The sequence below is a fragment of the Poecile atricapillus genome, chromosome 1 (assembly GCF_030490865.1).
Source record: "Poecile atricapillus isolate bPoeAtr1 chromosome 1, bPoeAtr1.hap1, whole genome shotgun sequence".
Taxonomy (NCBI): domain Eukaryota; kingdom Metazoa; phylum Chordata; class Aves; order Passeriformes; family Paridae; genus Poecile; species Poecile atricapillus.
In genome coordinates this window covers 66,687,371-66,710,794 of record NC_081249.1, presented here as the reverse complement: position 1 = coordinate 66,710,794, position 23,424 = coordinate 66,687,371, and the positions used below count along the sequence as shown (strand labels likewise).

General features: G+C 35.2%; 1 protein-coding gene across 2 annotated transcripts in view; it reads left to right on the top strand.

The window, feature by feature from the left end:
- The window catches only part of NBEA (neurobeachin), a 461,177-nt gene that overhangs the window by 226,863 nt on the left and 210,890 nt on the right, over nucleotides 1–23,424 (top strand). For both annotated transcript variants that reach the window (XM_058860312.1, XM_058860303.1), the window contains exons 37-38: nucleotides 11,153–11,261; nucleotides 15,293–15,459. In XM_058860312.1, coding sequence (XP_058716295.1) covers nucleotides 11,153–11,261; nucleotides 15,293–15,459 — 276 coding nt within the window. The remainder of the gene's footprint in view (nucleotides 1–11,152; nucleotides 11,262–15,292; nucleotides 15,460–23,424) is intronic.

Genomic DNA, 23,424 nt, shown 5'->3' with positions numbered 1-23,424 from the left:
GTGCAGCTAAAAAAGAAAAAAATAAATAGCAATACACCTGTTGAAGAGATGTCATTTTATGTGTGATTTCTTTTTTCACTAATGATATCTCATTACCAAAGTGAAGTATCAAGTCTTCTCTTTATTGTAGAAAAATTTTTGTCTATCTGATATTTCGTTGGTTAAGTCATGCATTTATTTGAAATGAAATTTAGAAAACATCAGAGTATAGAAATATGGGAGTATGAGTATTTAAAAAAAAAACAGTAAAAAAAAAAACAGTTATTACCCAGTATTTGCCTGCTGTAAATTCTCCTGGATTCCCTGTGCACACTGAAGTTATGGTGCTATATGGCAGTAGAAAATGTAAGTCCCTACATTGGAAATTCTTCTTGCTGTGAAGTGCAAATATGAGTTTTTACGCCATAATAGGGCTCACCTGAGTGGGTCATTTACTGCACATTGTACAAGAAATATTACCTGGCAACAGACTAAATAATTGTAGTAAGCTTATTATTTAAGAGCCACTCCTTAAATCCAGTCACAGGAATGCCTAATCAAACTGCCCTTGGACACATGTTCCTCCTTATACTTTTCTCAGAAAGGTGTTTTGGAATAAGTGTGTAGATGTTACTGGAATACTCTTCTTTGCAATCAGCCCGTCTGTTTTTAATTTACCCTTTTGGGAACAAAGATAACAATCCTTTAACTGAAAATTGTTATAAATATTTATTCTACTTAATAGCTAAACTTGTGAATGCAATTCATCAATCATAGCTAGAGAATGCAATTGTGCGGTTGTCAACAATTAACAGGACATAAAGAGTTGATGAATGTGCAGCTGAATTAAAGTGCTCCCTAGGATAACCTGAAATTATAAACTGGATCATTTAAAGGAATCTAACAAAGGATCTTTATAATTAAAACAAAGCAGGGTTAATGGGATGTAAAATTGCATATAATCAGTGTGCAATAATGATTGAATTTTAAATTATTAAAAGCAAAATGAAGACTAAGAATCTTTTGAAGGACTTTCTGGGTAAGCTTTTGAGAGACCTGGGAAATAGATTTGAAAGAAGTTTTGGAAAAGACTTTTCTTTTGAATGTGGATGAAAATATTTAGATGTAATGTGGAAGTCCACAGTTTTAATATCTCCAGTTAGACATCTATATTTTAATGGATGCTGTAGTTTGATTCTTTGAGTACCTAGCTCTTGTTATTTCTTCTTGAAATAATTTAAGTGCCTTTTGGATCTTTGACTGCATTAGGAATGTTCTGAAATAAAATATTTCAGTTTAGGTGTAGTTTAAACAATTACAGATATATTCCTGTTAGTTTAACAAACTGCATTTTCATTTTAAATTGGATGATTTACTGTTTCGTGGGCTTTTCGGTATAGATATTGTTTTTTAGGAAGATCTGAATAACACATAGTTTCGGAATTCAATACAGAAACACTGATATAGCTTTCTAAAAAGAGTGTTGTAACAGCTTTTAATGTAACAAGAGATCTGACTACAGATTTAAATTAATTCTTTCAAGGTATGTAATACACCTGAAAGATTTAGTGACGTCCTGGTTATGATCTTGAACTTTATGATTCTATTTAATCAGTCTCCTGCTATGAATGTGTGATGTTGAGGGTATCACACATGTCAAGAGCTTCACTGACAGCAGCTTAATTAGGATTTCAGATTTACATTGGTGTGTACATATAAGCAGGCTTCATAATTTTAGAGCTGGATGCATCTGCAATGTTGGCTGTGAAAGGAGACATTCCTTAGGAATGATACGTGAGGGAGACTGCAGCCCACATGTAAGTGGAGTAGTGATGGATGAGGTCAAAAGAAAATGTCTGCTCACTGACAAAAACAGGAGATAAGAGCACCCACCTTGAGTAAATATGTATACAAATGCATACATCTTGGGCAACTGGGAGTAGAAATTACTCCACATGCAATCACAAAACTGGAAGGAATAAATAAGATTTGGTGGGGCAGCCTGCACTGTGTGACAAAAGTGCTGTGATAGACAGTTTCCCTGGAAAAGGTAGTCAGAGAAAGCGAGGGAGTGTTGCCTTCTCCTTGAAGAAGCAGATTAAATTTTTGAAGTTCTTTAGTGGGATGGAAAATAGGCTGGTGAATAGCATGGAGGACAAGATGAGAGTCCAGAGGAGAGTCATGATGGTGTTACAGACCATTCATTCAGAGTGAGGGAAAGGAAGAAGCATTCTCTAAACACCTTGAAGTGTCTGGATCACAAACCCTAGTTCCTCATGAGGGTCTTTAACCTTTCTGACAACCTCTGGAAGTGCAACAAGGTGGGATGCATGTAGGGAAGACAATTACTGAAGAGTGCTGGGGGTGACTTCTTGATACAGGATGAGGCAGCGCAGAGTGACACATAGCAGGATCTGCTATATACCGGTAAGCAAGAATTATTTTTGGATGTGATTAATTAGAGGCACCTTTGTCTGTGCTTGCCATGAAACAGTGGTATTCAAGGCCCTGAGGGAAGTGAGGATTGAGGGCAGCAGAATACGAATTCAATGAGTGCAAATTTTAGCCTGTTCAGGAAACTGGTCAGTGGAATCCCATGGGAGGCAAATGTGTGCCTCAAGGTAGCTCTCTACAAGGTGTCAGACTTTTAACTACAGCATTATCGAAGTGCAGGAACAGGAAAAAATGTAGATATAGCAAGAGAGTGGTTCAGCCAACAAAAATAAATTATCATAGATCTCTGATGCAAAAAGAGAGTATGCAGGAGGTGTAACTAGAAGATGGCTAGAAAGGAGGAATTTAGAAGCATGAGCACATAACATACTTGTCAGGAAGGCCAGTAGTCAGCTGGAAATTAAACTTGGAAGAGATATCAAGGACAACAAGAGCTTCATTAGTAGACTGACAAAGGGAAATATCTTGTTGAATGGGGTGGATGATTTAGTCACAGATATGACTGAGATGCTCAATGCCTTATTTGCCTCAGTCTTCATTAAATTTTATCAAGGCTCTGTCTTTAGTGAAAGGGTTCAAGGAGGACCTCTACCAACAGTGAATAAGGTTTGAGTCAAGAATTCCTTGAGACAACTTGTTCCATACAAGCCCATGATACCTAATGGGGTGCATCTGAAGGTTGTGGAAGTCTTTGCAAGGCTGATCACCGATCCAAGAAGTCAAGGAAACTGGGGCAGCTTACGGGTGCCTGGAGAAAGGCACATGTTACACCCATCTTTAAAACAGTCCTCCAAATCCAGAGCAAAGCTTGTCATTTTTTCTTCTGGCCTTTGGAAGACCATGTAGCAAGTCCCTTTGAAACACATTCTGGCTGCTTGAAAGAGAAGGTAATTGAGACCAATCAACATGGATTTACAAAAGCCAAACCATCCATGGCTGGTTAGCTTTTGGAAAGCTAAAACCAACCTGTTTGCTTTATATCATAAAAAAGATAAAACAATCAAATTTGTGGTCACAGGAATAACAATGAGCACCATTTATCTTGACACTAGAAAGGTCCCACAAAACTCATGCATCAGTTAGAACTCTACATTCGGAATGGATGGACAGCTAAATAGATAAAAGACTGCTTAAACAGGGTCTGAGCTTTGTGGTTGATTTGCTGTACCTTAGCTTGATGTTTTTGACAGAGTATCTCAGAGATCTATCCTGCCTAAGAGATGGATTTTATAGGTCATGATCTGTTCATCTTTCAGAGCTGAATTACTATCCTCATCATCCATTTCCTTCCCCTGTTATGCTTTCAAAATATTCACCTCTTTAAAGAGATTATCTTGTTCCTTTCATTTAAATATTTTCCTTTACTTTTTACATAGTTTCTTCAATTTAGATAGAAGTAGTCTAATTCTAATATATATATAATAATATATAAATTTAAGGCAACATGAGCCTATATTTAATCTCAGATTTAAAATTGTAAACTTTGCTCCTGTAATTCCGTCTCTGTACCTAAGTGTGCTTTCTGTCTTTAGCCATGAAAATGTATATTTTAGCGCCTATGTGGACCTCTGAGCATATTTAAAATTCACAGGAAGCCATTTTCTTTTAAACCTTGTTTTGTTGGAATATTTTTTAAAAATAATAGAATGTTTAAATAGTCTGGAAATCAGTGTTTTTTTAAATTTTGCTGATTCGGTCCTGGAAGGAGGCTCATAAAGAATTAAATTTTTTCCTTGTTACTTCACCTGGGATTGTAGGGTAACTGCATCAGATTTTCTTTTGAACATCTCTGTTGCAGTTTGGCAGTTCTGATATTTTTGGTTTGTGGTAAATTAGTTCTCAGCCATTATTCACTGTCTGCAATACTTAATTGTTCAGGCATGTGTTAAAAGGTATATCTATAGTGCTACTTGCCATATTTGATTTAGGATGTGCATCGGCAGCTGGGTCTCTTAATAGCTCTCAAAGAGCTGATCTAGTAGTAGGGTCCAAAGTGGATGGTGCTCCTTGTTTCTGTTTTGATAATGGTCTTGATTACAGGACAGAATGGGGACCTGACCTGAAATATCCAAGAAGGCGAGATATTGGGTCATCAGATCATATGGAGCTCAGGACTACCACTTGCAAAAGATTCTGATCTGATGTACAAAATCCAGTATATGCAACTGCAGTCAGAAAATAACACTGGGGAAGCAGTAGCACTTAGAAAACATAAATAAGAGCAAAGGAGTTTGATTGTTCTGTCTTTGACAGATATAACCAAATTCTGCTGCTTTATTGTTGTCTTCACTAAGTGTAACTTTTGATTGGAGGAATTTTTTGTTAATTCTGGATGGCCGTTTTATGGAAATCTATCCTAGATGTCCTCTTCCTTTAGTAGAGGAGTCCTGTCGTAGATACTTCTGTAAAAGTGGGTACTGAATGTCTGTATTTCTACTCCAGCTAACGTGTGAGCTTGTGTCCCTTGTTTAGATGTGCTTCTTCATGATCTCATGTTCCTTAATATAGTCCTTGTCCTACCTCCAGACAAGTAGTTTGTGTTGGACAAAGTGTACATTGTTATGGTAACCATCTGTGTACTTGTGGGGTCAAGTACAAGCTACAGTTCTTAGATCTGTTAGAAGTTTCCTTGCCCCTTCTTGCATTGCCTGATCAGGTCATATCTCAAAGCAGAGGCTGATCCTGAGGTAAAGGCCATCTCAGTTGTAACTGCTGGTCATGGATATTTACTAGGCAGTCACTATTACAAGGAGACAGATTCCTCTTGATTTAGAAAATTCTTCTGGAAAATGGCAAGTCCTTATGGGGAGTGGAACAGATTTTTTGTCACCTCTGAGTTTCACTGAGTCTGTTACAGTTTCTGTGACATTTCTGAAACAATTATAGTTACCCTCTATGAAATTTTTCTTGTCAGTGTGCTTATGTTGTAGTTGAATAGCCAGTGTTTGTATGCTATAATTTCAAACTTTTCTCTAGGCAATTCTTCATCATTGCTGTCTTGCCAGAAATGAGACCTCTGTCTTAGACATGGCTTTGCAAAATTTATAGGAAATTACTTTCAAAGTATTCAAAGCAGTACTGCATCTTGTGGAACTTCAAACTCTTCAAATTATTATTTATTTATTATTTATTATTATTATGAACTATCCTATTGCAGAAACCAAGTGCAATGATAGGTTGCATTTCTTATGAATGCCATTAAGAGTAATAATTGTCAAAACAACTGTTTGATGAAAATACGGCACATTTCCAGGCTGTGTTTTTTGTTTTTTGTTTTTTTTTTTTTAAATAAAGCTATGGGCATATGATGAAAGTAAGTCAGAGGAACATCTGTTTCCCTGGACATGTGAGTTGGCAGAACTTCAGGAATGAGTAGAGGAAAAAAGACCTTAGCTAAATTATAACAAATGTTCATTTGGTAATCTTTTTTGAAAATTGCTGTTTGGGAATGATCTGGGATTTTAGTTTGTTTCAAATAAAGGAAAGACTGGGTAACACAAGATCAATCCTTTTGTCTAGCAGCATGAAAGCTATAAGTGCTCTCTCTCTCTGTGTGAGATTATTACTAGGAACAAATGACTGCAGGATAGCAAAGTCAGGTTAGGATATTTAGGGAAATAAGAATTTTTCCAGTTCTCTTCAGTTCTGGTAAGTGTACAGATAGCCTCCCAATCCACATTTAGATGTTTTGCAAGCTTTTTATGGTTTTTAGAGGTTTCTATTACAGTTTGTATATAGTCTTCTCTCAATCTCTATTTCCAAAACTCTAAAAGTTCTCCCAGGCACTGGCTATTTATCTGAATTACTTCATGGAATGTGGTACTCCGCAATCCAGCCTTTTTAAACTCCATTATCTGTAAAATAGGCTTCTGATTGGTTGCACAGACTTTTTCACATCTTCCTTTAACTGGTAAACACTCTGGAATTCTAAAGTTACTTTGCTGAGGACAGAATTCTGGAAAGCTAGATGCATGGATTTATAATAACTTCCTACCTACTCCAAAACAATATTTACAAATAACTCATATTTATGAATATTCATGTCCTGAAACTTGCTCTCAGTCTGGTCTTGCTCGTAAGTCTGAGATTCTTCCATTTTTAGATTAAGGAGACCCTACTATTTATTCCTACAGATATTTAATCCTTGTCATGCTTTTTATGAAGTACTAGGTTATTTTAATTAGAGATTTTTCCATATCTTCAGCTGAAAATTCCACAGTTATCTGAACAGAAAGCCCATTTCTCTTTGAAAGGATTTGAGACACAAGTGATTTCAGACTCCTTTGCTGGTGGATTCCCTACTGGAAGTCTTTTGATTCGGTCTAATACAAAGTCAAACCTGTTTCCTAGTAATGGAACTTTAACTGTGGTTTGAAGATTTGAAGGCATTAATATAAATCAAGCTTGTCTGGGTGAAGAGAAATCATAAGTTTCATAGGTCATGTTTAATCTCTACCTTATGCAGTAAGGATTGCCACACAAAGAGGGGGTGAGTTTTCTTGCTGGCCATCAGTTCTTGGTTGAGATCTGATCATCTGTCAAGCACGGTTGTCTTCAATACTGGTAGGAGTGGTGCAGCTGAAGAAATGGTCACACAGGATAAAGCCAAACATTTTTCAAGGTCAATTTTTAACTTTTTTTATTCAAGGCTTTTTTTTTTTTTTTTTTTTTTGGGGGGGGGGGTTTGTTGTTTTTTTTTTTTTTGTAAATCATAAATTACTGGAAGTGAGAATAAAAAGTACAGCAAGGCTGTGGTGAAACTTCTCATGACACTCCTTAGTCTTTTGGCAGTATTGCTTAGGTAGGTCATACTTTTATAAATATGATTTAAAAATATGATATAAATATGATTCCTCACTGTCTCAACATTAGTGTAGCTACTAGGTCTGCTGAGGGTGGTGCTTGCTGAAACAGGATGAGGATTTACAAGGGTGAATGAGAGCAATGGCTATAACTCAGTCACTCAGGGATAAGGAGATCTCACTAAAAACCACGTTTTTTTTTTTCCTAAAGGAGAGTAAAAATTGGAAAGCTCTCAAATTTTAGATCACCCCTTTGTATAGCAAGTGTACATGAATTCTTGTGCCTCAAGGTCCTTCTCAGTGGGATTGGTCACTCCAGTAGAGGATGATGGTTAGGGAAAGATCCAGAGGACAGACTTTTACCCAAAAAGAGAATGCTCTGTAAAAAACTGTGGATGGGAAACCTAGTTGGGCAGATGACAGAAGTATCAATCAGGATATACTGGGTGGGCTTTAACCTGCATTAATATAAATGTTATACAGTGTAATGTACTATATAAATATTTTATAATGTAACAGTACATGGAGTTCATATTCTTGAAAATACATGCTAGAAAATATATGCATCTTTTGGAAGTATCTGAGGACTGAAATATCACTGAAATTTTCTTGTGCAAAATCACAGAATATAGGGCTAAGAAAAAGGGAAAAAAATTCTAGAATTGTATCAGAAAGGGTATTTCCATTGAAATAAAGCAGAATTCATGTTACTATGTAAATAGTGTCTAGAATACTGCTGACAGTTTTGGATATGCACTTGCAGAAAAGGTAAAATCAAACTGTGATATTAGTAAAACCCCTCTTACCAACTGTTTTGCTATACAAGAAAAAAATCAGAGATTTGGTTTACTTAGCATAATAAATAGGAATACATAGAATATCAGAAGATCATCAGAAGGAAGGATTGTGTAAACCTAAGGACAAGGTTTATGGAAAACGAGACAGTAAAGACTGCTAAAGAATTCATTTGGATTGGAGAGGAAAAGGGTTTTAAGCATCACAGAGTCTTCCAAGATCTGTGTAGGAGGAAAATAACTCAATTACATTTTCATAGACTGAAAACACATTTCATGAAGTAGATTTAATGAAAATAGGTGTCATAAACTAAAAACAGTTTATGAAAGATTTTGAATGATTTAGCTGCCTGTTGCAATAATGAGTGAATTTGCTTACCTAGAGATCCTTGTTCTTTTCTCTTAGTTGTAGTGTGTGAAGGGAGATTTTTAATTTTTTTAATGTACTGGAAGCCTTTGGTACTACTGAGGGTAAACTTTCTCCTGATTTTGGATTCTTTCTGAATAATTTCTTTTTTTTTTCCTTTGAGAATCCCAAATAAGTTGTAGGCACTTTTTCTCAAGCCAGAATGTTGGAAGTTTCTTTTTTTTTTTCAGTAATGTTATGCCATGCATGTAGTTGAATTACTCAGAATTTAGATAAATTATTTAGTATTCAAAGGATGACAACATTATCATGCTTTTTCATCAGGTATAAAACAGTTAAGACAGTGCATTGAGTAGTGAGTGCTATGTCTATATAGATCTGAGATTCAGAGTTAGTTGGCTCTGATTTAACCCAGTAAATCTTTTACTTAGTAAGAATGTAGTTTGAGAATACATGGTAACTTTCAATTAAAACTTAAAACCAATACCAAAAATTATTTTTTAATAGTGCTTTTAAAGTTCAAAAGGCACAGAAGCAAGTACCTCAGCAAAAACCTTTGTAAGACATTGCTTCTGCAACCTTCTAGTCACTGCCTCTCAGTGATGACACATTTAACTGCTTTAATTTATTATGCTTCTGTTTTCAGCCCTGCATACTTGCAAATCAAAACATCCAGGTCAAGGCTTCTTTTGTAGCCACACAAGATTTTTAAATGATGGCCTGGATTTTCACCCTTCCCTTTTTCAAAGTCTGTCTTTCTGTCAAGTGATTTTAGGACTAGCATGATTATTAATGGCCTGCTAGATAGAAAAACATAGTTTACCCAGTCTTTGAAGTTCTACCTTAGGTGCATACAAGCACCTAAGGTAAGTGAATCATAGTACGTCCCTTATTACCAGACATTGATACCATATTATTTAGTTGATGATACACTTTGAAGAGGCTGTGGCCTCACTTTTGTGATAATACTAATTTGTTAAATCTTTTTCTTGAAGAAGTCTCAGTCAGTGATAGATATGTGAGAGTTCTTGAGGCAACTGGCAAGACACTGTTGAAATAACACTAAGATATCCCAGGTTGCACATCTGTGTCCAGATGGCTTTTGAATTTCTCCAGGATAGGAGACTCCACAACCTCTCTGGGCAGCCTGCTGCAGTGCTCTGTCACCCACTAAGTAAAGACATTTTTCCTCATATTCAGCTGGAGCTTTCTGTGATCCACGTTGTGTCCACTGCCCATTGTTTTATTGCTAGGCACCACGGAAGGATCTGTCATCATCTTCTTTTCATCCACTAATGTTCACTCCTAATCCATATCTGAGGGCAGTCCTATACTAACATCTTGACAATAAAAATCTGAATGCTTAACAGTAATAAAGTACTGAAACATATCTTCCAGCAGGGTAGATTAAAAAATAAGGCTAAATTTTGAAGACTGCAGTGTAGGCAACTTTAGTCTTTCAGCTTATAATTAGAAAAAAACTTTGCTTTAGAAATAGCAAAGGGTTACATATAATTAAAAAGGTTATTAAAAGCATGAATATCCACTCTGAAATCTTGATCCAAGTTTTTTTGTCTTCATCTCTAAAACAGAGGCCCCAGCATTGTGGTTTCCCTTGCCATGCACACTTATTAAATATTAGCTCAGGGTTAGTAATTTCCTTAATTCACAGATGGTAGAACACACCAAAGGAGACAAAAATAGAGTTCAGATCTTTCCATCTTACAGTTGTAAGGTTTAGTAATTGTGACTTTAATTTCTAATAACAGTGAATTTTACTTGTGGTGCTTCTAACACCAAACACCAACTTAGGGTTGAATTTGCTAGCAATTTCACAGCCTTAATACAAGAAACTCTGTAATTCTTTCCCTGTTGCTGCAAGAAGGAAAATCCCAGACCATGTTCCACTTTCACAGAAAAAGAAATACTTCTTCCTGATCCTAAACAGACCTGTCAGGTCATTGCACCCTGAAAGAGACTTTCTCCCTGCTGATAAGAAGAGCAGAGTAATTTTTAATATAATGGCCAAACCTCGATATGGGCGATAGGGACAAAAAAGCAGTTGGTTCCATTCTTGCTGCCCAAAAACATGTGAGCATTTTTAACAACACAGTGTTTATGCTGAAATTTTGTTATGCACCTCTTGTTGTTTTGTGGTCCTTACAAATGTCTTAAGTTAATGTGGCTGCCTGACATCCTCAGTCTCAATCCACTCTTAATCTGATTTTTGGTCATTTTTGAGTAAGATTTGACTATTTCTGATACCTTGAAAAAATAGTAAAGTGATGCACTTTTCACACTAGTGTTTGAAGAAATATGTGAGAGATGTTTATATTATTTTGCAATTCTAATAGAATTTTAAATCTTCAGTAATGAATTTTAAAGACTGATATTGGATTAGCTCCATTTGATGTTTCCAAAGGTATAAGTAAGAGTTTAAGCAATTTTCTAGATCTTTTCAAATGACAGTGCAGTATTCATGTTGAGACTGCTGTTAAAAGCATACTCAAAATGTATTCTTCCATAAAGAACTTTTACCTTCAGTAATGAATGGAAAACTTTTCTCCCATTTAATGTGATTTCTTTGTGTCTTCACAATGCAGAAAAATTTGGATAAAATTATTTTTTTATTTTGACTAATTTGAAAATATAATTGCAGAAGTTTCATTGATTTTCCATTTCAAGTAAATCTACCGAAATAGTTTATTTTAAGTACATCAAATAAAAAGGCTGATTCTGATTTTTTCTCATTTTAGATTATTGTGTCATGCAATGAAAGACCATATAGTGCGTGTTGCAAATGAAGCAGAATTTATTTTAAACCGACAAAGAGCTGAAGATGTCCACAAGCACGCTGAGTTTGAGGTAAGCCTGAGAGCTGGTGCATTTCTGGTTCTCTGTTTTCACTCAGTTGACACCTAGACTATAACTCCATGCAATAAAGATTTTATTTTTTTTCTTCCAGGGAAGAAATTTACATTGAAAACATTTCAAAACTGGTTTTTAAAAGCTTTGGTAAATGTCAAGCACCAGGAATGGGTTTAATTTCTCATCTTGTCACTGAAATTCATAAAAGCATTTACAGCTTGAAGAAATGCCTTAATCAGAAAGTCTAATCTGATATGTTAGACCCTTTGGTTTACAAACAACTTTTCTGATTTATTGAAAATAGTAATGCAAAACATCTTATTAATATATTTGTTGATTATTTACAAAAGTTTGTATGAGTTCAGTAAAAAAGCAAAGCAATTGTACACTTAAGATACATCACAAAAAATAAGAGATAGAAATGTTTTGTTGAACAGATTTAATATTTTAAGGTAGTTTTCTTCAAACAGTTTGAATTTTGGAGCACTTTAGAACACTTACTTTTTATATAGTGAAATACGATACTGCGTATCTTTCTTGGTAGTTAGGAGTCATTAACTATCGACAGTAAGATTCAGTATTGGAATATGTAACAGAGAAGTTGACTTATAGAACTCTTCAATATCTATATTTCTTATTCTGAAAAGGACTCAACACTCAATTTCTTTTTCATCAATGAGTGGTCAGGATATAATTTAAATTACATTGCTTGAAAGTGATCCAAACGTTAAATGCCGTGTTTTTTAAATGTCTTCAATTCAATAGGTTTTCTATTGTTTATACAGGATTAATTTTGTTCCTATTAAAAAAGAAAAGCATGCAAAAGTAATGGAGTAAATTTAAAACTTCATTTTTTATATGACTTTATCAAATATGGGTTTACATTTTTATGATGTTTTATACATTTCATCATTTTTATTGTTTCCTAACCTGTCTTGTGTTTGCATACATTTGTGTAGAAGTAGGTATATATGTATATAGTCATGTATTTCACATCTTTTACTGCTCAAGGGACCTAGCATTAGGATTGAGATAGACAGCCTTAGTATTGATGATAATAAATAACTATATCAATTTATTAATCTGTCAGAAAATGTCAACGAGCACCTGGTGGCTAGAAATAAGACCCAGTAATCTTAGTTTTGATGAGGTTTTTATCTCCTTGGAACAGCTCTTTTAAATGTGTGCTTTGATGTACCAGTTTTTGTGCTCCTTGACCTAGCTGAGAACTGTGAGACACAGAGATATCTGTTGTCATTTTGAATACACATAACCTTTACTTCATTTTGTCAGAGCAGACAGCAGACACTTGTCATACGGGATTCCAACAACTTTATTACCAAGCTTATACTGGATATTTTGAACGTAGATAAAATTGCATTTACAATTAAGTGTATGTCAGACTGAAGTTTTATATTGCCTCAACAATAAATAACATTTGATATCTATCAGAGCATCATGCAGTAACCTAAGATGACAGTGGAAGATTGAGTTATCTGTTCCTTGAAGAATACATTGAGGTATAAGATCTGTCGGAACTCTAGACAAAATGAGAATATTCAATTAACTTCCAGCTTCTGTTAGCAAATAGGATTTAGAATATTAACTAAATTCCCTAAAGGAGTAGCCTCAAGTCTGTCTTATTGTCTGGTAAAGAAACCAACACATTTTTCATATATGAAAATTCTCATTACATTTGTTGTAGAAAAATGTTGTAGGAAAGAACACATTTTAGGCGACTAAGTTAAAATCTGGAAATCATAAAAGGAAAATGTAAAATGTAGACTTTTAATGTGAAATTCACAATTACCTAAATGAGGTGATGGTTAAAGTCTGAAAGAATGCTTTATATATTGTCTTTAATAATGGTGGGAATATAACTGAATATTTTATTTTTCATCCTACTTGAAAGCAGTAGGGACAAAGAGATTTCTGGTAGTTTTCTGCTACATGATTGTATATCTGTCATTTTGTTTTAATAAACTGTAGAGGTATATGTTCTGGGGTGTAGTACATGTTAATCATTACTCTCATCTAGAGAAGTGCATGACTATTTTATTTTATTTCTGCCCTTTAAACTTTAATTGAATCATTATGGGTGAAATTATTTGTTCTAAGCTGCACCAAGTTACTGTGTCTCCCACATAGACCAGCATCTAAATTTTATTCTGTGACTCCAGTTGTAGTCACAGCCAGGAGAATTCCTCACAGAATGGGTACTTCACAGTTAACTTTCATTTTGTTAACCTTTGTAATTGTTCAGGAAGAAAAATGAAAATTTAATTTTACTGTCCAATGAGCTGGTGAAATATTAACCTCATTACTAAGGCAGATCATTGTACTAATTGGTGCCTCCCTGTACAAGAAGATAAATTGGAAAATGAATTAACCCTTTATGAATTAGTGTAACCATTGTTCCTTCCCGGATAGATTACTTGAAATAATGTCTGTAAACACAATAGAAAGATGACTGTTAAAATCTTACTGAATGCTAATGTGATCTGTACTAAAAAGGTAGCATGCAGAAATATTAAGAATAAAATATAAAGTATGAGGTTAACTTAATTTTAATTGCTCTTTTGAATACTAGAAAATTGGTTTCTATTCAGCACTATTACAGCACTGAGTGTTGGCTAAGTGTTCTAAAATGGTGCGCAAAAACTATAAGTGCAAAAAATGTGTCATAAAAGATACTTTTTAAATTAGCTATTCTGAGAATATTCTAGCCTTTGTGATTTATACCTAGATAATTATACTTCTACTGGATTTTATTTGATTACTCTGGCTGCATTCCCTTTCTTTAGATATTTTGAAAGAATTTTTACAAGGAGGAGAAATAGAGTTTGAACTTAGCATGATTTTGAATAAAGAAATGGAAAATTCATAAAGAAAGGATTTATGAAAACAAAAATACACTATAGAATTCTAGCAGTTTAGAAAAAAATTCACGTGAAGCTCAAGAACCACAGCATTTATTTTTGAGGTAGTTTTCTCTCAAAGGACACATGATGGAAATATTAGATCTTTTTCAGCTTAAAAGATGAGTGATTTTTTTATCCAGTAGGGTGTCTAGAATTGGTAGTATGTTATCAAAATTTTGCATGTTGTGCTATGAAATAGAAAATATACTCCTTAATTTTTTAGTTTAGCATTTGTAGTAATAAAATAATGAATTTTTAATTTTATGTGTTAATATAATTTAAAACTCAAAAATAGTGTACATAATTTTTTCTAGTATTTTGTCCTATGTATGTTAGAGGTGTATTTTATACACCTGAGAACACATGAAACATTTACAAAAGAAAGGCTAACTTTTAAGCCATCTCCATGGCCATGAATATACACATACCCAGATGTATGACTTAATGTTTTTAATTGCAATTCTGTTGTCTTTGGCCTTGGTGTTTCAGTTTTCACATGTTCTAAATGAGTGCTTTTTCATGGATATTATATAGTAGTAGAATATTTCAATTGAATGGTGCCATGATTTAGTACTACAGAAAGATTCGGTGTCCTCACCTAGACTCTCCTAAAGCAGACACTGTTTAATCACTTCCCCACCCCTTCCATGGTTGTGTTGAGAACTGGAGGCACAGGAGGTGAAAATCAAGATTTGAGATAAGAACAATTTATTGGAAACAGCAATGAGATAAGAGAACAGTAACAGCAACAATATTAATAACAAAAGGTATAAGACAAAGAAATTGTTCACCCAGTAAGTAAAAGAACACTGGACCTTTTCACCTACTACACCTTTTTCCCAGACCAGAGAGAGAATTTCCCTGACTCCTGCCCCTGGCAAGTGACATGAGATGATATCAAATAGCACTAGGGTTTGGACATGCTTCCCTCCTAGCTACTGTAAAAAATTAACCCTGTCCTGGAAGAAACTAGGAAAAATGGCATGTCCTGTTCTTCTGAAAAGTATTTTAATGAGTTCTTTTCATTTTCAGAGTTTAATAAATAATAATTTTAGGGCACTCATAAGTAGCCTGTCTTTAATGAAGCGGGTGTTCTTTCATTCCCAGTCGCAGTGCGCTCAGTACGCTGCTGACCGGAGAGAGGAGGAGAAGATGTGTGATCACCTCATCAGTGCTGCAAAGCATCGAGATCATGTCACGGCCAACCAGCTGAAACAGAAGATACTCAACATACTGACGAATAAACATGGGGCCTGGGGAGCTGTTTCTCACAGGTAAGCTGCAAATGTAGAAAGTGTAGGGCTTTAAAGGTTACTTGCAAAGTTTGAGAGAAGCAGGCATTGCATAACTGAAATACGATTTCATTGCGGGGGTTAAATGTACGTAAATGTAGTATATGCAAAGCTGAACAAAGTGCAGCTCAATTAAGTGGGTATTTCTGTTAAAAAAATTAATTAAAAAAAATCTAAAATATATAATTTCTTCTGTATGTAACTGATACAGTATTTGAGGTTTTATTCAGAGCTGTATTGAGTGCTGGTTTGAAAAATGTTCATTCTATTCAACATAGCAGTGAAATTAAATGTTTTCATACATCATGCCAAAAAGAAGAGCCTTTCTCTTCTGAATCACAAAAATAGCCAGTGGCTAAAGTGCTGACCCTCATGTGGAAGGCTCGAGCTGAAATTGCTCCTTTCCTTCATCCAGAGCAAGGTCTTGAACCTGAGTGCCCTGTCTGAAAGTAGAGTCTGCCAAGTCTCTCTCTTGTTTGTGCATTCTAGCCACAAATACTTGATTATTTACTCAGAGTGAAACGACTCAAGCAAAAGAAATCAAGGAAGTCCTCCTTCCAGATAAGCAAAATTTTACAGCTTGATTTTCTATTTAAATTCCTATTTGTCTGCTCTGAATCACGCAGAGAAGAACAGAAAGCTCCATTTTACTTCTGATAAAGCTTTTCAGGAAAAACACAGTTTAAATGGATAATACAAAAACTTTTTCCTAGATGAATATTCTTTAAGAAAGTATATTTTCATTTATATTGACTATATAGTTAGGGTTTAAGCCAATTAGAAAAGCTGCCAAGTAATAAATCTGACATGTCAGCAATAAGGTTTAATATAAATAGCACATATTCTGTTCATTCTTTTTGTAATTTTATCTAGTTGGTTCTTGCCGTTATAACATGTTTAAAACAAAAATGAATTTTTTCACGTTCATTATCCCTGTTTCTTCCAAAGAAATTACTTTCTCCTGGATAATTATGGAGATGTATTTATTTTATAAGATGGTAAAAAATTGTGGGTATTGAGTCTTACAGAAACTCTGTTGCTTGACACCAGAGATGTTCTGGTGGAAATGACAAAAATTACAAGTCGAAAATTGTCATATGGTTAATTCAAGACAGGCTTAGTCCATTAGGGATGCTCATGTTATCTCTAGCTGAGGCTTAAAACTGTGTATCTGGACACTTAAACATACTGAAAATAAAGGCAATTTTCACTCCTCTTAATGTCTTTGAACAATGAATAACAATTTTGAATAATGTTTTTTCTCAGCTTTGTCAATAGCTGCACTTTGCAGACTTAAATCAGTTCCTGGTGACTACCTTTTCCAGGAGGCTGTGTCTTCTTAGGGCCAAATAACCTATATCTCCTGGATTGTTGATGGCATCCTAAATGGGAACAGTCCATTGCTGCAGCCTTTTTTCTCTTGGGTCCATGATAGTTTCTGGTGAGCCATAAAGTAGTACATAAACTGTCTGTGACAAACCTATGGAATTTCTTACTCTAAATGAAGGAAATTCTTATTTCATCCCTGTAATACAGCTTGTCCAGTGTTGTCTACTTCTCAATTGCCGGCAGAGCTGCTTACCGCTTTTGGCACTTGCTGTGCTTGGTGCAGTGTTTGACTTGGCTGTGTTTTAGCCACAGGCAGTGGCTTAAACTGGAGAAGAGGGACATGGTGACAATACAAGATCTCCAAGTAGGGTCCCCCATTTGCAGGAGCAAAATGGAAAAAAAAGGTTGGAAAATGGCCTTGCACTGTAAGTTTGGCTGTGTGTGCTGTGGTAGCTTTGTGATCCAGCACACCAAGTGCACCTTCTGTCATGGGACTAGTGGACTGTGAATGGAAAGGACTGGAATGGCATCAGGGAGATGGAGATGCTCAGTGGAAGAGCCTCTGAGACTTGTTAGGGACCAGTGTCACTCAGTGGGCAGGTCTAGAAGGCTTTAATGACAGAAACTGCAGAGGTGTCTCATTAAACTCCTCAGCCGCAGAATGCAAAAACTGTTGTTAATTAAATATTCCAATACTTTTTATATGATGGAAATGAGATGGCTTCCAAAACCATGCACAGCTCTAGTCTTGGCTGGCACAAAACACAACAGGACTCAAGCCTCTGTTTTTAGTTCCTGACAGGGAGTTACAGCATTAGCAGTCTCTTCATAAACTCATGCTTCTCTGCGCCATAAGACATTCCTCACTGGAATACATAGTTACTTTAAAAACACACAAAAACCACATCATCACTCTAGACTTCTACATTTCCATAGTGATTTTAAAATTTCCATTGGGAAAAGTGTTCCCAGTTCTGAAGACACACTGCTGATCTCCTGTTCAGCTTGAGAGCTGGAGACCCTTCACTGAAGTGGTGAATTTAGGGAGATTCTTCTCTGGGTCAGATGGAGCAAGGTAAGAAATAGGCTATCACTTCTGCACAATAAATTCTTGTGTAATAGCAATGCCTTTTGACATCCAAAATGGATAAGATAGGTGGGAAAATATTTGGGCAGACATAAGTGTGCTATCTGCCCAGTGGCAGCTACCAATTTACTGCTAATTGCAGCAGCATAAAGTACAAATATAGATCACAGGATCATTTCAATTGAAAATAACCTCTAAGATCATTGGATCCAATCATTAATATAACTCTGCCAAATCCACCAATAAATGATGTCCCTAAATGCCATATCCACATGTCTTTTAAACAACCCCAGTGATGGCAACACAACCACCTCCCTGGGTAATTTGTTCCAATGTTTCACAGCCCTTTTGGTGTTTAAATTTTTCCCAATATTGAAACTAAACCTCTCCTGGCCTAACTTGAGGCCATGTCCTACTGCCCTATCTTGTCCTGTATGTTTTTGTTTATCTCTTCTCAAGATAAACAAACAATTTTCAAGTTCTTTAACACAGATGCTCACATTACAAAATATTATGGTTTAATTTCATCAAATATGGCCAGCCCAACTGTAGAGAAAATTATTCCTTGTGTTTGCAGCTCAACACAATGAGCTTCTAAGCCTCCCAGCTTTTGTGTCTTTGCAGAAAGCAGCAACCAGAATTTACTATTTAATCTGTAGGTGCCACAAAGCTTACCCTATGTTCATTAAGAAACAAAGAGACTATTAAGAACCACAGAAGGTTAGTACTGAGAGGAAAAGCAATAGGTCTGATGTGTTGATGTATTCTACATTCCATACTGTTTTTAAATTATGAATTTTAAATATATTATCATAAAATCTTCCCAAAATGTCTGAAGAAACAAGAATGAAGTTGAATGGTATGAGCCAACAAAACACCATATGAGACTTTGAATTATAAGTTAGGTTCTAGTTATATATGAACAGCTTAACTAAAAATATCAAATTAATTGGTGACTTGCATTTCAATTGCTTCCTAATTAGCTATTAATTTATGAAAGTGAAATTAATGATAGGCTAGTACTCCACAACTTGAATAAATGCCTACAAACACAGTAACTCTGTACAACAAATTCTTGTCTGTATGTTAATTAATCAGTAGTTTGAATGGTCTGAGAATCTCTTTACTTTTTCATCTCCTTCTGATTAAAACTGGTAAATAATAATATGAGAAAAATCTTTAATTTTTGTTGCTTGTCAGTGTTAGCTTCTTTCCTTCTTCACAAATATTTTCCCTTAACTTCTTAAAGTGAAACCCAAAGTTCTTTTTCTGTTTTTTCCAAGTGTGAGCATCAAGTCCTCTATAACAAATGGAAATTTACTGAATCTTATTTCCATCTACATATATCAGATAAAGCATAATAGATTTCAAAATAAATCCCATTAGTTTGTTATAAATCCTGTGTGTGCCCTCCAACAAAACTAATTCTGCTTCCTGCATTTGGACAATTTGATAGTTTTAGGTGTCTTTGTAATAGCTTACCCTAAACATACTTTTTTTTTTTCCCTTTTTTAATTTCAGCATTATACCAAAACTAAAATTCTGCAGATTTTTCCCATTGAGATGAGAAATTGATGAGCTGGTTATTTCCTTGATGCATTGTCACTTGTTCAGAGGGAATCTGCAACATCAGGAAGAATCAAACAGGGTGTTTCATAGCTTAGTGTTCCAAGCTTCTTCAAGCCAGCACTTACCCTCAGCTTTTTTCAGGGTTATAGTTTTTGTGTCACAACATATGCTTCCTTCTGCCTTCTCTGTCAGCTTCATATGGTGCTTCTCTTCCTCCCCATCTGTGTCTCTCCCCATACACATCTCTTTAAAAATAAAAAAAAAAGTTTTGTAAAACTTGTCTGTACACACAGTTCAGATTCCTTATCAACCATATGCATGCCTGTGTTTTGGCCCATAAGCTGTTACTGTCATACTTCAGCTCCTTGGTTTTATCAGATACCTCAACTTTTCAAAATCTTTTATTCAAGAATACTGAATATATATATATATATATATGCACCTTACAGTTTGTATAGTTTTAAGGCAATTTAGAGAAATAAAAGGAGTTCAGAGTTCCAATTAGCCCTCAGAATCCAAATATGAAATACTTGTCATAGATATTTTCATATGATCAGTTTTGATATTCACAGAAGGACTACTACAATGAGAAAAATGACATTTAAAAATGAGACTTGGTTCTCTTGCTTTCTGTGATTTAATGAAGGAGGTTCCACCTACATTAATGCAGCTGTACGAAATAGAAAGTATACAAGGGCTTTTTCTGTTCAAATCCATCTTTGGTTAAACTAGACACCCATAACAAATTAATCATTCATGGTGGAGGGCAGAGCTGTCAAACTCATTCTGTGGTGAAGACCAAATTCGTCTGGGGAGACAGGCTGGAAATGAAAAGTTTCTTGCCAGACAGCTAGTTTTGTCTCTCCCTGCAGTGTGTGCTTCTGAAGAGATTGGGTTCTGCTGGGGGCCAGAGGGATGAGAACCGAATGAGAACTCCCTTTCCCAAGCCTATGGGGGTTGGCAGTTAAATAAGTTGATTCTGGAAAAACGCTGTTTCTAAAACAAATGTTTCCAGTTTACAGCAAGGGGCACCAAATCACGGGAATTTAGTAAGAAGTTGTTTCCCTTACAGCCATCCTTTGGCATTCTCTGACTCCATCTCTGTAGTAGCTGCTGGCTTAAGAAATTCAGAGATGCATAGAACCTCTTCTAACCCCCACTGCAAATCAGATTAATCTGGTTTAGCTATTCATTCATTTCTGGCTCATTTTAACTGCTAGGCATAAATTACAAAGGGAGCTTTAGAACAGTGGAAAAGATGTATGACCAGATCCTGTCTACTGGATCCAGAAGCATGTTTGACATGCCCTTTCTTAGAGTGCCTCTTAAGGTTCTGCATTTTTTCCACATACTCTGTAAAAACTATGAAGTTTCTTTTTCTGGAATTGGTGGAATTTTAATTTTTTTTTTGGTCGAATATATTCTTCAAGGTTGGTCTGATTGAACTGCACACTTTTTAGCTTGTTTATTAGCTATCCTGTTACAAGTTCCAGATATTTAGTTCTGAGATTGCTTCATCACAACAAAACATTAAGAAATTTTTTTTCTGTTTTCTGTTGTTTTTAATTTACTACAGTATTTGAGAGACCTTGAATCAGAAAATGTGTCAACAACATATCTTCAGTCCATTATTAGTTATCCATTTATAGCAGGATTTAATAGTGAGTGAGATGATTTTGTTAATCTGATCACTCTGTTGTAGTATTTTACATTTCAGTCCACTTTTTAAATTTCTTTTTTAACTTTTTTATGTTTTCAACTGTGTGGCTGCTCCACCCATTGCATACACTCTTTCTTCCTCCCTCCCTGACTGCTTACCACTGTGGTGGAAGGCAGAGAATATTTGAAGGAGCTCTTGCTAATGGAGCTGAGGATTTTGACAAGCATGATGGAAAAAGGGGGATGGAAGTATTTGGTATCCTTTTCTAGTAATAGGTGTAGAGTGATATTTACCATATAGAGATACTTGCCAAGAAAGGAGCATTTTATAACCAGAGATGGGCTGTACAAGTTACTGCACAATTTGCTTATATGGGATTTATTCAGTTCTGTATTTGTGCAAGGTTGCTTTGAACTGTGGTGCTGTTCTGTGGATTTTTTTCCCACAGCTGGAAGAAACCACATAAGAAAATATTTTTTTTGGAAAGAGGTAATATTTTCAAATGTTGAAAAACAAGTGGTGCTCAGGAAAGACTTGCTCAACTCTATAGAGTGACTTGTTTTTCTCTAGGAAATACAGTACATTTAATTTCATTATAAAGGAGGATGTTTCTCCTCTTTCTTCTGTTCTCTTTTTTTTTTTTTTTTTTTTCTGCTTAGATTTGGGGTTCCTCTAAGAAAAAAAAAAAAGGAAAGCTTTGTAAATTTTGTTTTTCTTTAAGACTTAGGAACAACAGATCTTTAGATGTCAATAGTTTCTTTAACTGGAACAGTAATCAAAATACATAACCAGGTTTCATGCAGTCAATTTGCCACACACACACATATATATATATATATATTTTTTTTTTTTTATTTTTTTTTTTTATATATATATGCCACCCTTAGCAAACTGAGGGGGACTTCTGCTCCTCCTAAAGTCTGGCCATGGATTTAGCATGTGCATGCACACGCAGCCGTTCAGCTTCCAGGGTACCAGTCACAAGAACAGCCATAAAGGTTCAGACCTGTGGTCCATCCAGCCCTATAACCTTCAGCTGTAACTGAATGATTAAGAAACAAAAAGATAAGACAAGTAGATATGATAGATCCACCTAATACTCAGACTTCTTGAATTTTCAGCTCAGGATTTCCTGAGGAATCTCGTATTCAGTCAGTCTTGATTTTGAATTTTCAATATGTCAGTAGGGCTTCAAAGTACCTTCTGCCTTCATGTTTTCCACTTAGTTCCTGCCACAGAAACAAACTCTGCAGGGGTTATCAGAGGACTGGACTAACATTTGCTGATATTAGGCAATTTTTCTAGCACCTGTTATCTTTTTTTTCCTGCTTCCAATTTAGAAAGAAGTAGAAACTCATTAGAAACCATGAGGGAAGAGTTTCTCGTTGCTAGATACCACTTTGCTTGCTTTTCCTCATGTCTACCTAGTAATACCTGTGCAGTATAGCAGTGGATTTCCCATCTTCCCCATATAAAAGAATAGAAAGAAAAGAATAAAAATGGAACAAAAGCCATAGATCTGAAGATTCTGAATCAGAAAATTTTATGCTTCTAGGAAGGCCATATTTTCTCAGAAATGAAAATTCTTTGACATATTCTTTATTTTCTGACATAAAATGGGTAAGAGCCTATTCTTAAGTCTTTTTTAAATAGCATTACAATCCAGGGTTCTTTCCCATGTGATGGGTCAAATATATTACAGAAGATGAATGCCAATCTGTATTTTTTTTTTTTCCCTAAGAGAAAAATCTGTAGTGTTCTGTTAGACTTCTCTGACATTTCTTGAGACAATAGAAATACAAACTTTAACCAGAAGTGAAAACCCAGTGGAACAATTTTGATTCCCTTTGTCTCAAATCTTAATGTGTTGTACTTTTTTTTTATTTGAAAGGTATTTATGTCTAACAATACTATTGTCAAATAAATTCAGAAATTGAGAAGTTTGAAAAGGAACTGAAGTTTAAATCATCTTCAGGCACCGAGGAAGGTGTAGTGTGGTACATCCCAATCACATCCTTTGCATTGCCCTCTCTTTGTGGGGTATAAAGAAAATCTCAGCAAACCTGTTCCTTGTCTTTGAAAGGTTTATAGTTGAATTTACATGTGCATTTTTGGATCATTTTCTTTGCTAAAATTTGAATTAATTATATGTTTTATTAAACCTAGCTCTTGTCTTCTTAGTTCCTTTTTCCTCATGGCAATGTGTAATCAGCTAATTTATGTAATATACTGATCTGTTTTTTCTTGTCTGCTCTGTTGTTGGGCTTATTTTTCTCCTCTCTTTTCACAGTGGGGAAAAAAA